An 18,484-nucleotide genomic window follows, 5' to 3' on the forward strand; every position below is an offset into this window, starting at 1 on the left:
GCAAAGATTAACAGACAGCAGGATTCTGGATCTTAAGGCCCCGTCACACTAAGCAACATCGCTAGCAACATCGCTGCTAACGAACAACTTTTGTGACGTAGCAGCGATGTTGCTAGTGATGTTGCTTAGTGTGACATCCAGCAACAACCTGACCCCTGCTGTGAGGTCGTTGGTTGTTGCTGAATGTCGTGGGCCATTTTTTAGTTGTTGCTGTCCCGCTGTGAAGCACAGATCGCTGTGTGTGACAGCGAGACAGCAACAACTAAATGTGCAGGCAGCAGGAGCCGGCTTCTGCGGAGGCTGGTAACCACAGTAAACATCGGGTAACCAAGAAGCCCTGTCCTTGGTTACCCAATATTTACCTTTGTTACCAGCCTCCGCCGCTCTCACTGTCAGTGCGGGCTCCTGCTCTGTGCACATGTAGCTGCAGGACACATCGGGTTAATTAACCCGATGTGTGCTGTAGCTAGGAGAGCAGGGAGCCAGCGCTAAGCATTGTGCGCTGCTCCCTGCTCTGTGCACATTTAGCTGCAGTACACATCGGGTAATACCAAGTGTTATCAAGAGTTACCAAGCGCAGCATCTTCCACGTGGTGCTGGGGGCTGGTCACTGGTTGCTGGTGAGCTCACCAGCAACTCGTGTAGCCACGCTCCACCGATCCCTGCCAGGTCAGGTTGCTGGTGGGATCGCTGGAACGTCGCAGTGTGACATCTCACCAGCAACCTCCTAGCAACTTACTAGCGATCCCTATCGTTGTTGGGATCGCTGGTAAGTTGCTTAGTGTGACTGGACCTTTAGTTCGCAGCCAATCAAAGATAAAGGGAAGGACGAGGTGCTTATTCCAGGTCAGGAGGTCTAATCAATGGTGCAGAACATCGTTCAAGGGGAGCAGTAGGTCAGGTGGCCTAAAGAGAACTAAGCTAGTTAAGATCCTTATCTCAGGCAACCAGGCCTTAGGCAAACAATCTGTACTCGATATAAAGCTAGACCCATATAGGGATACAAGTTCTCCTATGGAGAGCTGAAGATGCAGTGGTACAGCAAGGAGCATGGAGCACTCATCAAATGGTCTTTAAGATTACTAGTAAGGAGTCATAATTGTGCACCTCAGCCAGTGGGGTCCTCACAAATCAACTATGAGTTAAGAGTGGCTGTGAGGGTGCGTAGCAACACACCCCGACCTGTACGGTCCTCACAGATGGAGCTTGCCATGCTGGTTCCCTGGACTGTTGTAACATGTGATGGAAGTAGTGTACGTCCAAATGTAACTGTAAAGTTCCTTTCTCTGGATTGTACAGAGGAAGAATTGGTAAAGATAAAGAGCTGTGCCCGCTATCTGATATATACACTTCTCGTCAATTTTTTGATCAGTAAGAAGTCTTTTTTTGAACTTTGGTCTTTCTCTTTCAACTCTACCTCATCTGGTCCTGGTCTGACTCCAACGGCAGTATGCGGTCTGCTGAGATGTATCCCCAAAGTAATAGCAGCTCAGATACCCAGCCAGGAGCCCCATTTTACTGTAATGTGGTGGGGCGCGGATGACATGCACCTCCCCTCCCATCCGTTAAACCCTTTAGAATGCAGCGGTGGTCACACATGTGCCATGTACTCAGCTATACTCAGTAATTCAATTAGAGGCCACCTCCCAATTCCAACTAATCACTGCAGAGCTGCATTTTAATGTGGAGTATCCCTTTAATTATTTTATATAATATATTTATATTCTATTATTATAAAGATAGAACAATATATTACATTCTATGTTGCTACTTTCTTCTTTCTGTATAGTCAAAAAATACTTAAGATACCAAAAAAATACTCTTTCAATGTAAAATTGTGTCCTTACCAGTTTGCAAACCACTTTTGCCAATCCAGGAGCTATACCTAGTGCACTCTGTAATAATAAAGAATACAAGATCGTTGAGGATTGTGTTTTTAATGTATAGAAACTGATAGAATGCAAGCAGCTAAGGTTGGCAATAGTGTAAAGATTTTCTAAAATTGCACAATATATTCTGATCTGAGCAGATTTTCATTGTTTTGGTATTATATGAATGCTGTTTGTATATTTCAAAATCATCATAATCTTGTGAGTAACTGATCGCCAGTTGGAATCTGCAGAATTCATTAGCAACAACCAAGGTAAATCTATTGGAAGTCTGATACTATTATTGTTGAAATGTAGTTAGACATATCTGGTGTAACTGCAGCCTGAAGCTAGGAGAGCCCTTTGCTTCTCACCTTACTTCTGAGCAAGGTGAATAACAAAAATTTTGGACTAGCGAAAGAAAATCAGTAGATCAGAGAAAGTCCGTCCCCAAATATATTCTTGTAAGCAGCTTCATGGAGGACAGATACCCCGGGCATCAGTCGTCTTCTTCCAATGGACCCTGCTTTCTGGTAAAGAAGTTGCCCACTACTCGGACAACCCCTTCTCAAAACTGTATGTTTCCCCATTTAAAATAATAAAACTTATACTCACCGCCGGTGCTAGTGCGGTTTCAGCAGTGTGGGCACTGTCTTTCCTGATGATCGGGTAAAAGTGTGACGTTACTCTATCCCACTGGCCAATCAGCAGCCGCGTCACTCTTCCCGATGTCGGACAAATTGCTAACATCCGGAGTAAGTCAGCGCTGCTGCTCTCTCTTCCTCCAGATGTGTGTGTTATAAGTGTAGCGAACAACCCCTTTAACCTATTATCTACCAATGTCCTTTTTTTGGGACGCCTAATCTTTTGCTTCTAGCAACTAAGATTTTATAATTAGTCCAATAATTATTATTTTAATTATTATCTTTATTATATTATTACTATTTATTAATATTAATAACGGTTATAATTATTAATTTAATAATTATTATTAATTATTATTTGGCAAATTATGTTTCTGATTCATTAGGACCCAAATCATTAAAAATCTGTAATTTAATAAAAAAAAAAAATGAAAATTGCTAATTTAGCAAGTAATGGGTTAAGAGCTCCACGCATGTTTTTTCAGATATCTCAGTTACACTTCCACCATGCAGGATATGGTAATAATTTTCACAGTTGTTGCAATACTGTTCTTTTGTTTTTGTGATATTCATAAGGCGCAGTTCTGACAGGATTCTAAAAATTGTGGCGAAAATATTGTTGTTTTCTGCAATTAAGAAATCATTGCAATTTCTGCCATTACAGAAATGCTGACGAAAAATAAAAAAATAAAATAAAAAGGAACAAAATGGGACTTTTTAGTGAAAATCTTTTCAAAACGCACAACTTCACCCTATTTTGAGACTATATGTTTAGGGTTCTCAGCCACTCATCCTGTTTCACACGTCCGTGAAACATAGATCGCATTTATAGCAGAAGATCTGGCTCTACTGCTTGGCCCACCAAACTGGCCTGCTTCCATTTCTACCTGTAAAGCAGTTGCTCTGGCAGGGGGGGTCAGGCCGACTCTTCCAATCTGAGCACGGCCGAAGTTTCACAGACATGTACAATGGGCCTTAGGCCTCTTTCACACATCCGTGCAAAACATACACGTTTTGCACAGTCTGTGGTGTAGGTGCATATGTGTATGTTTGTGTCCAAGTGTGTGTTCAGTGTGTTCTATCCCTGTGCTATCCGTCTGACATCAGGATAGCACATGGACAGCTTGTACTTGTATAGTCACCTGTCCTCAGTGATGCTGTCTCCGGCGCTGCTGTTACTTTTTGTTCCGCGGTGCTGTGAATATTTATGAGCATAATGAGCAGTTCGGAAGCAAGTGACAGAACTGTCAGAGACAAGTGAGTATAGAAGATAATTTTATTTCAAAGACACGTGTTTTCTCCGGTACGTGTCACACTGATGTCACGTTGATCACATCAGTGGGCGGTCTGTGGGACGTCAGTGCTGATGGAGAAAAATGGACATGTTGCCGTGTAGAATACACGGACACGCGTGTGTTCCACATGGACACAGGTCCGTGTGAAGACACAAAGGTGTGCGTAGACCTATTGATGTAATGGGTCTACATGTGTCCTTATCTCCGGTAAAAACGGACGTCACACATACCGGAGACATGGATGTGTGAAAGAGGCCTTAGGGGTACTTTGCAAGCTGCGACATTGCTAGCCGATGATAGAAATGCCGAGCGCGATAGTACCCGCCCCCGTCGCACATGCAATATTTTGTGATGGCTGCCGTAGCGAACATTATCGCTACGGCAGCTTCACATGCACTTACCTGCCCTGCGACGTCGCTCTGGCCGGCGACCCGCCTCCTTCCTAAGGGGGCGGGTCGTGCGGCGTCACTGCGATGTCACACAGCAGGCGGCCAATAGAAGCGGAGGGGCGGAGATGAGCGGGACGTAAACATCCCGCCCACCTCCTTCCTTCTGCATAGCCAGTGGAGGCAGGTAAGGAGATGTTCTTCGCTCCTGCGGCTTCACACACAATGATGTGTGCTGCCGCAGGAACGAGAAACAACATCGTATCTCCTATTGGTGCGACATTATGAAAATGACCGACACTACACAGATCACCGATTTTCGATGCTTTTGCGATCGTTTATCGGTGCTTCTAGGCTTTACACGTTGCAACGTCGTTATCGGCGCCGAATGTGCGTCACTTTCGATTTGACCCTGACGATATCGCAGTAGCGATGATGCAGCGTGCAAAGTACCCCTTAGTGTGTAACTGAAACAAATCTGCCACATGTGAAACGGCCCCAGGATATATTCAAATGTAGCGGTTATGTTAATGATTATTGCTGCGACTACTGCAAACTCATATCAAATGACTTCAGTTTAACAAATTCTATAGCATTTTGATACAATTTTGGGTTACTCGTCAAAAAACCCCCCCAAAAAATAGGAAATAACCTAACACCATTTAAGACATGGCCGATCTGCACTAAAAAATCTTGTACAAATTATAATACATGAGAATGGGGTTGTAAAAGCAGGATGCATATGCAATAAATTTAAACCTGGAGGGAATTGTGGACTTGTCTATGGGAGAATAACTTTTCAACACAAACCAAGTCTCATCTGTCAAATGCCTCAATAAATATTAAATATTACTTTTCAGAACTTTTAGATGTTATCGCTTGTTATAATTTCATACAGGAAAAAATGATATTGTAACAGTAAAATGTAACATTTTCACAGTTTGTATTGTAGAATATGCTTGGAATGTTTGAGCTTTTCACTAATAAAATGATATAAAAAAAAACAAAAAACAAACAAAACCTGAACAACTTACGAGAACCTCCCCGAGGACCCTGCTAACTTCTGTTGCAATGTCTGCAGCACCTTCACCAGTCTGTTCCTGTTGTAAGATACAAATTTATAAACATTTTCCCAACCATTTTAGACAAACAAATACCTTTTCTAATCATTACTACATTATTTGAGACAGATATAAAAAACCTTTCATGAATGCATCAATGTAATTCAATCTTTCAGATTCATAATTTAGAGTTGGATTTTTTTTATATGGGTTAATACAAAAGTAGCAGGCTGATTTCAATATTGTAAAAAATATTGTTCAAAGCTTTATTTATTTAGTTGCCGTTTTTTTTTAGATAGGATATAGTATCAAATACAGTAAATGTGGCAGAGTATATTATAGTAGTATATACTAGAATCCACAATCACTATTCAGTAAAGTGTGAATTGAAACAAATATTAGACCCTAAGCATATCATCACCTACATGTGTCGCGCTCCCTCCTCACATGGTAGATGCCGACAAAGTTACACAACCGGCACTTGTGCCTAACAGCCCGAGTCTCAGAAAATGGTGACACTAACCAAAATATATATTTTTCCAACCACTTAACCCCTTTACCCATGGGCGACTTTCCGTTTTGTTTTGTTTTTTTTTTTTCGTTTCTTCCACCCCTTCTTCTGGGAGCCATAACTTTTTTATTTTTCCATCAATATAGCCATATGAAGGGCTTGCTTTTTGCAGGATGAGTTGTACTTTTGAATGACACAATAAGTTTTACCATATAGTGTACTGGAAAATGGGAAAAAAATTGCAAATGCAGTGAAATTGCAAAAAATAAGTGCAATTGCACGATTGTTTTGGGGGTCTTTTATTTATTCTGTTCACTCTATGGTAAAACTGACATGTCCGTATGATGCCTCATGTTGGTACGAGTTTGCAGATACCAAACATATATACTTTTACTTTTATCTAAGGGGTAAAAAATAATTCAGAGTTTTGTCCAAAAAAAGAAAAGTCCTTTTGGCCCCATTTTCCGAGACCTGTAGCTTTCTCATTTTTCAGGATCTGGAACTAAATGAAGTCTTATTTTTTGCGTCTTGAGCTTGTGTTCTTGAAAATACAATTTTAGTGCAGATGCTACGCTGTGATCGCCTGTTATTGCATTTTTAAAAAAATTAGCGGCGACTAAAACACATAATTTTGCAGTTTTAATTTTTTTTTCTCACCACGCCATGTACCAATCAGAATAATTTATTGCATAGTTTGATAGATCGGGCATTTTTAAATGTGGCAATACCAAATATGTGTATTTTAACAATTTTTTAACTTCTTTTTTTCAATGGAACGAAAGGGGGGATGATTTGAACTTTTAGGGTTTTATATTTTTTCATATTTTTTAAAACTTATTTTTTCTTTATTTTACTAGTCCCTAGGGGACTTTATCACTGCACAGTCTAATCACAGTCTATTCATTTCTGCTAATCAGAGCAGCATTGCTCTGATCAGCAGAAATGCAGCGTTCCTGTGAGAGCCGGCATTCTCACAGGAAGTTAGTCATGATAGTGTCAGGGGTCATCATCTCATCCTGCGCTACCATAGCAACACATTGGCGCCCTGTGATTGCATCACGGGGACAGCTGGTGTCGGGTAACAGCGTGGTTCCCGCCACAATAATTTAACACCAGAAGTCCCAGAGAGGGGTCATTTAACATTTCTACCTTTGGAACCCAGAGACGGGTTGAATGACCTGAAGGATTTTAGCTAACATCCCATAATCACCGTCTTTTGCTCTGTAATTAAGGCCATTACTGTGGCACCACAGGAGGTTGTTGTTTTCCATTGAGTTTAGCATTTTAGTTTCTAGTTAGTTCTATTCAGTTTATTGTATTTGATAATATAATTGACTAAGGGTCATTTGACCCTCTTTCGGGACTTCAGGGGCGAGCTTGAAATTTCTGGGACTTCTAGTGTTAAATTGCACTGTCAGTGTTTGACAGCGCGATCCAAAGGGTTAACAAATGCGGGCAGGTTTCCAATACACCTGCGTCTGTTAGCCCCACATGTCTGCTAGTCAGATCAACAGACATGTGTGGGTATTACCGCGGGCTTGCCACTGGTGATGAGGAATTCACCTTTTCATATATCCCTCCAGAATATAAAAGATAAAAAGTTATCTGATTAAAAAAAAAGAAATAATTATTTTTTTTAATCAGATAACTTTTTATTTTTTATTTTGTGTATATATACCTGGACCTCATGATGGTGATGAGATGCATGTACCCCAATACATAATGAAATGGACAACAGAGACTAAAGGGGCTATACTCTGCTAATACATAATAAGTAAGAGACTACTGTTTGTAAAAAAGTATATCAATTTTATTGTACAAAAATGCAACACTAATTTTATAAAACAGTGAGAATATCACAGTAAATAATTATATCAATGTTAAATGTAAAAACACAGAAAGAGAGGTAACTGGAGGAGGAAAATCCCACAAGGAGGACGGGAGACTGACCCCTACCATAGCCAGAAGTCAGACAGGAGGCCAAGTGTTAAAAATAGCCACCAATGTAGATATAAATACATAGGAAAAAATATATGAACCCCTAATACATTGGTGGTAATTAAAATCAGAGGAGCCTACCTGTATATTAATAAAGAAGGGCTGGAAGGGAAAGACTGCCATCCAAGGTGTGGGACCGGTCCCGACACATGTTTCCGTAACTGCTTCAGGAGACCGACTGACTCACTGTTTTATAAAATTAGTGTTGCATTTTTGTACAATAAAATTTATATACTGTTTTCAAACAATGGTCTATTACTTATTATGTACTAGCATGGTATAGCCCCTTTAGTCTCTGTTGTCCATGCAGGGACTTTTGTATACATTTGAATACCTTTCTAATAATACAGTAGATTGCAGGAATAGCAGGAGAACTGCAATATTCTGTTAGTGTGGTGGGAAGGTATTAGATGGGTCCTGGATCTCCCATTTAGGATATTTATGGTTTATCATCAGAAGTTGCTACACTTTATAGATATGGCGACCGTGGTTCAGGCAAGTTTCTTTCTTGAGAATGGGGTCCCATTGTACTGGCCAAAAGTATTGGCACCCCAGCAATTCTGTGAGAGAATACTCCGTTTCTTCTTGAAAATGATTGCAATCACAAATTCTTTGGTATTATTATCTTCATTTAATTTGCTTGCAATGAAAAAACACAAAAGAGAATGAAACAAAAATCAAATCATTGATCATTTCACACAAAACTCCAAAAATGGGGCAGACAAAAGTATTGGTACACTTAGCCTAATACTTGGTTGCACAACCTTTAGCCAAAATAACTGCGAGCAATCACTTCCGGTAACCATCAATGAGTTTCTTACAATGCTCTGCTGGAATTTTAGACCATTCTTCTTTGGCAAACTGCTCCAGGTCCCTGAGATTTGGAGGGTGCCTTCTCCAAACTGCCATTTTGAGATCTCTCCACAGGTGTTCTATGGGATTCAGGTCTGGACTCATTGCTGGCCACTTTAGTAGTCTCCACGTGCTTTCTGTCAAACCATTTTCTAGTGCTTTTTGAAGTGTGTTTTGGGTCATTGTCCTCCTGAAAGACCCATGACCTCTGAGGGAGACCCAGCTTTCTCACACTGGGCCCTACATTTTGCTGCAAAATTTGTTGGTAGTCCTCAGACTTCATAATGCCATGCACACGGTTAAGCAGTTCAGTGCCAGAGGCAGCATAGCAACCCCAAAATATCAGGGAACCTCCGCCATGTTTGACTGTAGGGACCGTGTTCTTTTCTTTGAATGCCTCTTTTTTTTTTCCTGTAAACACTATGTTGATTGGTTTTCCCAAAAAGCTCTACTTTTGTCTCATCTGACCAGAGAACATTCTTCCAAAATGTATTAGGCTTTCTCAGGTAAGTTTTGGCAAACTCCAGCCTGGCTTTTTTATGTTTCGGGGTAAGAAGTGGGGTCTTCCTGGGTATCCTACCATACAGTTCCTTTTCATTCAGACGCCGACGGATAGTACGGGTTGACACTGTTGTACCCTCTGACTGCAGGGCAGCTTGAACTTGTTTGGATGTTAGTCGAGGTTCTTTATCACAATATTGCATTGAAATCTCTTGTCAATTTTTCTTTTCCTTCCACATCTAGGGAGGTTAGCCACAGTGCCATGGGCTTTAAACTTCTTGATGACACTGCGCACCGTAGACACTGGAACTTTCAGGTCTTTGGAGATGGACTTGTAGCCTTGAGATTGCTCATGCTTCCTCACAATTTGGATTCTCAAGTCCTCAGACAGTTCTTTGGTCTTCTTTCTTTTTTCCATGCTCAATGTGGTACACACAAGGACACAGGACAGAGGTTGAGTCAATTTTAATCCATGTCAACTGGCTGCAAGTGTGATTTAGTTATTGCCAACACCTGTTAGGTGCCACAGGTAAGTTACAGGGGCTGTTAATTACACAAATTACAGAAGCATCACATGATTTTTCAAACAGTGCCAATACTTTTGTTCACCCCTTTTTTATGTTTGGTGTGGAATTATATCCAATTTGGCTTAATGACATTTTTTTTTTTTTTTCATTGAAGACAAATTAAATGAAGATAATAATACCAAAGAATTTGTGATTGCAATCATTTTCAGGAAGAAACTGAGCATTCTCTGACAGAATTGCAGGGGTGCCAATACTTTTGGCCAGCACTGTAGGTGGCTGTACATGCAATGCTCTCTCCATTTATTGGTTTAAGAATTGCAAAAATTGAAGATTCAATTTGATCCTCTTTTCCTATCTCATACACTTTGGTCCTAACTGATCCCAGCAAAACACTTGGAAATAACCTTTAATTCCTTGCTAATTATATTATTTCTCCAGGCAGATTTATTTTTCCATTCTTTTTTTATTTATACTAAACCAAGATCTAAAATGGAACCTTCCTTAGATGCTCCCCTGTAGGACATAATATAAAATAAGCACATGATCCTCTTTCATTTTAATATGTTATCGATATTATCTTACAAGTGTTGCTTTTGTGCCAAGTATTTCATCAAGGTTACATCCATACTGTCCCTATTAAGGAATCAGAAGAAAAAATATAAAGTGAAGTTCAGGCTTTTAATGTAAATAATATAAATTTACTGTAATTACATTATTTTTTCCTATACCACAAGAGTTTCTTTTACAGATAGGTGGGTTTTTCAGGCGGTTTCCCATCACAAAATGCTCAAAACAATGAACATACTATCTTATATATTACCAGCATTACTATGTAAAAACGACTTGCTGTGCACATGTTCAGGCTTTTGAAAGTCTTCTACCTACTTTAGGTTTCTAAAAATGTCAAGCAGCTGAAATTAATAACATGTCCATTCTTCTATGTTCTTTTTTTTTTTAAAAAATACAAATCAAAGCAAAAGGTTAAAATAAAAATCCACCCCAAGATGCCCAGATGCCGTTGGAAGCTTTTTGTCTTTTGTCTTAATTGATGCTTAAAAAAATCATTATTATATAATGGAGTGGACAATAAAAATAACTGGAAAGCGACAGTAAAGAAGACATAAAAAAAAAAACATGGGAAAGCCCTCCGAAAAACCGGTAGTGGACAAAACCATGGGAAAATGTTCAGGAAACAAAAAGAACACACAAAAGACACTTTAGAAAACAACATCAGAGTTTCCTAAAGAGTCTTTTGGTTGAAAAATTTGACGGATTTGCCCAAGTGGAAAAGATGACGTCTGCACATACACAGTAAGATACTTGAAGATCTCAAGGCTTTGTCAGTAACAATCAGGATCCAATTACTGCATAGGTGATATGTTGGGCTGCGTTATCACAATGAGTTTTTGGTGACTTTGACATTGTGTATTTAGTGGTGCAAGGAGAATCCGGATCGGGGCGGAGGCAGGCTAGTCAGAGCTCTCCTTTTAGCTCACGGTTGGCTTTTCAAATTGTGTTTTATGTCCAACGCCGCAGCATTTCAGAGAACCACATCCCTGGATGCATTCTGCAGCCTGACTCTGATCCATGCTGCCCATAGTTTGGAAAGCATGAATCAAGAAACAGGATCCCTTTAAAATTAGCATACAGGTATGATACTCTAGTAGAGATATACTAGAAGTTATTATTGCACCCGCTAAACAGTTTCCCACAGATCCAAACAAAGGGGTGGCTGAACCCAAAGCTCGTCCAGTTACAGTATTTATTCCATCCATGACGCTTCTCGGTAGTGATGAGCGAGTATGCTTGTTACTACTCGGTACTCGCACGAGTATCACTGTACTCGGGCTACTCAGCGGGGACCGAGTAATCTCGCGATACTCGTGCTGTACTCGTGGTCTTCATCCCTGCATGTTGGCGCTCTTTTGAGAGCCAGCCCTCATGCAGGGATTGGCTGGCAGACCACTGCAATGCCACAGCCCTGTTAGTTGTGGAATTGCAGTGATTGGCCAGCCTGCACAGCGTGACCGAGCCTTTATACCGGCGGGCGCGCTGTGCTCTGCACACAGCCATCCAGACAGTCAGTGCAGGGAGAGTGTTCTTGCTTTAGGGAAAGGTTTGCAGCCCTTTATAGTTATTTCCGCAGCAGGGCTGCAAACAGTGTGACCAGAAGTCCTTCTCAGGAATATTATAGTTGTATACAGGCAGGCAGGGTATAGCCAGGTCGGAGTACAGTAGCAGAGTCCTTCTCAGGACTATTGTTGCTGTATACAGGCAGGGTATAGCCAGGTCGGAATACAGGCTAGTGACCAGAAGAGTCCTTGTCAGGACTATTGTAGCAGTATACAGGCAGGCAGGCAGGCAGGGTATATAGCCATTCCTAGTGGTGACCGTATACCAGCCTTCATCATATCTGGGGCTGGTGTACACAGTCTAAAACAGTCCTGATAGTGTCAGACTTCTCAGTAAGTGTCGCTCCTAAAAACCTGTTAGGTTCTTAGTGCGTCCGTGCTTGCATTTAAAAACCGCACGTGTGTGCCTGTCGGTGGCAGCGTACAGGTGCACGTTTTGCACAAACTATTATATAACGCACAAGTCTAGTGTATAATACACGTCAGTCAGCAGTGTCTGATAGTGTCAGACTTCTCAGTAATTGTCGCTCCTAAATACCTGTTAGGTTCTTAGTGCGTCCGTGCTTGCATTTAAAAACCGCACGTGTGTGCCTGTCGGTGGCAGCGTACAGGTGCACGTTTTGCACAAACTATTATATAACGCACAAGTCTAGTGTATAGTACACGTCAGTCAGCAGTGTCTGATAGTGTCAGACTTCTCAGTAATTGTCGCTCCTAAAAACCTGTTAGGTTCTTAGTGCGTCCGTGCTTGCATTTAAAAAACGCACGTGTGTGGCAGTCGGTGGCAGCGTCAGGCTCCATATTGTCCCTGGATAGAGACGTGCATGATGGCCTGTAAACCTGAAGTGCCCATTGTAAGGAAGTGGGTCTATTGTAGTATAGCCCTTAGGCAGGGCAGCCAAAAATTTGGAGGCTCCACATTGTCCCTGGATAGAGATGTGCTTGAGGGCCTCAAAACATTGTTCCCATTGCAAAGGAGCGGGTCTCCTGTCGTTGTAATGCCCATTCTGAAAGAATGGGCGAAAAAATTTACCACTGGGGGTATACCTGAAATAACGGCCTAACTATTGTAACGGTCATCATGATGGCGCATGAGGAGAAGGAGGAGCAGTCCAGCGATTAGCCAAAGTCCAGAAGTGTGTTACCATGGGTGAGTGGAGGTACATGGCAAATTCCCGTTACAAACTTTAAATTCCGCTGTCATTTGCTGGTGGTGTGGTGAAGTCTGGCCCAATCCAACCCTTGTTCATCTTGATCAGAGTCAGCCTGTCAGCATTTTCAGCTGACAGGCGGGTGCGTTTATCTGTAATGATTCCACCTGCGGCACTAAAAACACGCTCTGACAAAACGCTAGCGGCAGGGCAGGCCAGGACTTCCAAGGCGTAGAGAGCCAATTCATGCCACGTGTCCAGCTTGGATACCCATTAATTGTAAGGCACAGAGGAATGTCGGAGTACAGTTGTTTGAGCTGCAAGGTACTCCTTGAGCATCTGGGCAAACTTAGGATTTCTTGTGGCACTACCCCGCACCTCAGGGGCTGTGGTATGTGAGGGACTGAGAAAACTGTCCCACATCTTAAAGACTGTTCCCCTACCTCTGGCGGATTGGACTTGTGCCTCTCTCGGCTGTACGCCTTGGTTGTCCACTGATTCCTGACCTATGCCGCTAGCGCTTTGTGAGGGGAATGCTTTGCCTACTTCCGTGACTATGGCCTTCTGGAACTGCTGCATTTTGCCTGACCTCTCCGCCTCGGGAATAAGAGACATAAAGTTCTCCTTTTAGCGTGGGTCTAACAGTGCTACCAACCAGTAATGATTGTCGGCCAAGATGTTCTTAACGCGAGGGTCACGAGACAGGCAGCTTACCAAAAAGTCAGCCATGTGTGCCAGACTCTTAACAGCCATCACTTCAGTATCCTGACCAACACGATGACTGAACATGCTGTTCTCCTCCTCCTCCTCCTCCTCATCATCTACCCTGTCCTCTGGCCAGCCACGCTGAACCGAGGACATGACTGCATGTCATATCCTCAATTTGGCCGGAGAGTTGCTCTATGTCTTCATCCTCCTCCTCGTCATAGTCCTCCACTGCACGTTGTGATGAGACGAGGCTGGGCTGTGTGTTATCACCCACACCCACTACTGTTTCTTGCTCCAACTCATCGCGCTCCGCCTGCAATGCATCATGTTTGTTTTTGAGCAGAGACCATTTTAGAAGGCAGAGAAGCGGTATGGTGACGCTAATAATGTCGTCATCGCCGCTCACCATCTTGGTGGAGTCCTCAAAGTTTTGGCGGATGGTACATAGGTCGGACATCCATCTCCACTCCTCAGGTGTTATGTGTGGAGTTTGACCCATTTCCCTACGGCTTAGGTGATGCAGGTACTCAACAACTGCCCTCTTCTGCTCACATATCCTGACCAACATGTGCAGAGTTGAATTCCAATGCGTGGGGACATCACTCACCAGTCTGTGAGCCGGAAGATGCAAATGGCGCTGAAAGCCGGGAAGGCCGGCTGAAGCAGTAGGTGACTTTCGAAAATGTGCAGACAGGCGTCGAACTTTTACCAGCAGATCAGACAGCTCTGGGTATGACTTTAGAAACCGCTGAACCACGAGGTTGAGCACATGGGCCACGCATGGACCATGTGTCAGCTGGCCTCGCTTCAAAGCCGCCACCAGGTTCCGGCCATTGTCACACACAACCTTTCCTGGCTTTAGGTTCAGAGGTGTGAGCCAGTGATCTGCCTGCTGTTTCAGAGCTGTCCACACCTCTTCTGCATTGTGGGGTTTGTCACCTATGCAGATTAGCTTCAGCACAGCCTGTTGCCGCTTCGCCGAGGCAGTGCTGCAGTGCTTCTGTGTCGCCCTGGACAAGCCAGGGGCCACAGAGCACAACACTTACACACCCCACACTCCCTGCAGGCACATCATAGTCAAAACACAAAATCCATGTTGCCTTCCCCAGGGGCTGTTGTCCACACCAGGGGGTGGAGCCAAGCGGTTGGTCTCCACCCACCAAGGAGTTCACAGTCCTGGAGGAGGGAAAAGACAGGCAGTGAGAGTTAAGCTAAGGAAGTGGAAGGAGGAAAGTAGTAGAGAGGAGAAAAGTGACAGCAAAGAGCCTGAAGTTGGTCCGGGTGTGTGGCCCGGACAGGACAGCAAGGTTGGCAGGATGTGGTGACCATCTGCAGTGGAGGCCGATTGGAGTCTGCCGTAAGGACCGTGGACGGGTGGTGACCCGGCGGTATCGGACCGGTATACAAAGAGAAGCCAGCACCATTGGCAGGGGCCTTTCGGATCCCGGCAAGGCTTGGAGTCACCGTGAATTTGCCAAATCCGTTAGTGAAGGGGACATCCGGGTTTCCAAACAGCCAAGTCCCGATAGAAGGCAACCGTCCAACCGTGAAGGGGAGACACCGCCACCGCCAAGGGCAACCGTCTCCCAGGGCCAGCGCCTGTGGGCAAAAGGGGCTCCTCCGGCCCATATCCAGGTCGGGGAGCGGGTTACCGGTGGGAACCCATCGCTATCAACACTGAACTTAGGTGCAGGGAGAGACAGTCATCACTAACCTGCAGGGAGGAACAACCGCAGCCGTCCGAGGGACCCGTCCATCCAGCCGCTTGTTTTACCGTGAACTGTGTCATCATCATTGGACTGAGTGAGTACCTCCGTTCCGTGCGGCACAGCGCTGCCCCTGCGACCCTGCACCTCATCAGGCCCCGCAACCCGCCTGTCATCCATCTCTACCCCATCACCGGGCCCCGGGACAACCAACCCCCCCACCAACGGAGGGGAGAAATAACAACAAAGCTGCTCCCTGTCACAGGCTCCCGGGATCCCTGTCCAGAGCAGCGGTGGTGTCCACACAATCACCACAACCATGGGTGGCGTCACGGACAATATCCCCAAAACCCAAACCACCCCTTTTCACTCACGGGCGAGGAGCGCCGCTCGAGTCCCCGGGATCCGGCCATCGCTCGAGCCATCGAGCAGCAGCAGCCGTAGAGCAGCGGCAGCCGCACCCGAGCAGTGGGAGAGCGCAGCGTCCCCTCCTCCGCCCGCGACACTTCCAGCTTGGGACTGGTGTGGAGGGTAAAGTGGATGAGGATGCGCAGGAGGAGGAGGAGGCTGAGGAGCATGACATTCCGGAGCTGTAGAGTGTGGGTGAAACCCTGACTGAGGTAGGGCCTGCAAAACTTGGTGTGGGAAGGACGTGTTCTGTCCCTCGCTCAGACTGGGTCCCAGCTTCCACAATATTAACCCAGTGTGCCGTCAACGAGATGTAGCAGCCTTGCCCACAAGCACTTGTCCACGTGTCTGTGGTTAGGTGGACTTTGGCTGAAACAGCGTTGTTCAGGGCACGTGTGATGTTTTGTGACACGTGGTTATGCAATGCGGGGACGGCACACCGGGAGAAATAGTGGCGGCTGGGGACCGAGTAACGTGGGACATCAGGTCGCGGAATGCTTCTGTCTCCACCAGCCTAAAAGGCAACATTTCCAGCGCAAGCAATCGCGAAATGTTAGCTTTTAGAAGTGTGGCATGTGGGGCGTAGGCAGTGTATTTGCGCCTGCGTTCAAAGGTTTGCTGAATGGATAACTGAACGCTGCGCTGGGACAAGGACGTGCTTGATGATGGTGTTATTTCTGCGTGGGCAACTGCAGGTGCAGGGCCAGAGGAGGCTTGTTCGCGGGCAGCATGGACAGGGGATTGGCTCGCATGCACAACAAGCGAAGACGTAGCAGTGACATCAGCAAGCACTGCTCCTCGACTCTGTTGTACATCCCACAAAGTCGGGTGCTTGGCTGACATGTGCCTGATCATGCTGGTGGTGGTCAGGCTGCTAGTTTTGGTACCCCTGCTGATGCTAGCATGGCAGGTGTTGCAAATGGCCTTTTTAGAATCATCTGGAGCCAACTTAAAAAACTGCCAGACTCGGGAAGACCTAACATTTGTACAGGCACCTTGTGTCATGTTGTTGTTCCAGGGAACGGTTGCCTGACGTCTGCCTGGGGTCACCACCCTGCTTCTTACTGCCTGTTGGGATGCTACGCCTCCATCCCCCTGTGCACTGCTGTCCTCGCTCTGCATATCCTCCTGCCAAGTTGGGTCAGTTACTGGATCATCCACCACGTCGTCTTCCTCTTCCGCACCCTGCTCCTCCTCCTGACTTCCTGACAATTGTGTCTCATCATCGTCCACCCCTTGTTGAGACACGTTGCCAACTTCGTGAGAACGTGGCTGCTCAAATATTTGGGCATCTGTACATACAATCTCGTCATGGCCCACTTCAACAGGAGCTGGCGAGAGGCCAGAATGTGTGAATGGAAACGTGAACAGCTCTTCCGAGTGTCCAAGTGTGGGATCAGTAGTGTCCGTGGACGTGTACTCGGCCTGGTGGTAGGAAGGAGGATCAGGTTCTGAAATGTGCGGTGCAGTATCACGGCTACTGACACTTGACCGTGTGGAAGACAGAGTGTTTGTGGTGGTGCCAATCTGACTGGAAGCATTATCCGCTATCCAACTAACAACCTTGAGTCAGTATCAATTTATACATCTTTTCTTTTATTAAATTGTTAATACATACAAAAATATTCCTTGAAAAATGTTTTTTACACAAACAGTTAAAATATTGCACTCAGTATTATAGCAATTAAATCCCAGTCAAAAAACAAGGCCAGTCCATGGGGTCCAAAAATCAAGCTAATTAAGCGTCAATGCACATGGGTAAATACAGGGGAACAGTTATATATATATAGTATGTAACAAGGAAGTTACCGTCTATGTAAAAAGTTTCACAAATCCAACAGGAGATACACAAAATGACCACAGTAAAGTCATTTAAGTTTTATTTACTATAATTTTTGAACTGCTTACATCAGCATTCAAATATCCACAACTCCGGTGGATTTAATAAATATAAAGCGGATCCCTTGATATCCTGTTCTCACTGTAATTGCGTCCTGAAAAGCGACCGCCATGCAACCTGTACTCCGCCACTCTATAACTAATGTGGCAAAAGAGTCTCAATATAACCAATGTGACAGATCCTTAGTGCATGCAGTCACCCGTCAGGTCACAACCTCCCCAGGTTTTTTTATAAAGTCATTATAGTGCCCATATGCGTATGACCCACAAGTAGATGAAGTTAAATCAATTTAATATTTACCCATAGTAGAAGTGAACCACCTGGACGGCTCCCCGACACGTGTTTCGCAAACTCGCTTCTTCAAGGGGGCGCCCCCTTGAAGAAGCGAGTTTGCGAAACACGTGTCGGGGAGCCGTCCAGGTGGTTCACTTCTACTATGGGTAAATATTAAATTGATTTAACTTCATCTACTTGTGGGTCATACGCATATGGGCACTATAATGACTTTATAAAAAAACCTGGGGAGGTTGTGACCTGACGGGTGACTGCATGCACTAAGGATCTGTCACATTGGTTATATTGAGACTCTTTTGCCACATTAGTTATAGAGTGGCGGAGTACAGGTTGCATGGCGGTCGCTTTTCAGGACGCAATTACAGTGAGAATAGGATATCAAGGGATCCGCTTTATATTTATTAAATCCACCGGAGTTGTGGATATTTGAATGCTGATGTAAGCAGTTCAAAAATTATAGTAAATAAAACTTTAATGACTTTACTGTGGTCATTTTGTGTATCTCCTGTTGGATTTGTGAAACTTTTTACATAGACGGTAAC

General features: G+C 44.2%; 1 protein-coding gene across 1 annotated transcript in view; it reads right to left on the reverse strand.

Annotated features, from left to right (window-relative positions):
- Positions 1-18,484, reverse strand: part of LOC142249407 (uncharacterized) — a 61,685-nt gene that overhangs the window by 33,595 nt on the left and 9,606 nt on the right. Inside the window, exons 5-7 of the mRNA XM_075321059.1 lie at positions 10,226-10,276; positions 5,228-5,293; positions 1,848-1,895 (exon numbers count right to left, since the gene is read on the reverse strand). Coding sequence (XP_075177174.1) covers positions 1,848-1,895; positions 5,228-5,293; positions 10,226-10,276 — 165 coding nt within the window. The remainder of the gene's footprint in view (positions 1-1,847; positions 1,896-5,227; positions 5,294-10,225; positions 10,277-18,484) is intronic.

Source organism: Anomaloglossus baeobatrachus, chromosome 8 (assembly GCF_048569485.1).
Source record: "Anomaloglossus baeobatrachus isolate aAnoBae1 chromosome 8, aAnoBae1.hap1, whole genome shotgun sequence".
Lineage (NCBI taxonomy): Eukaryota > Metazoa > Chordata > Amphibia > Anura > Aromobatidae > Anomaloglossus > Anomaloglossus baeobatrachus.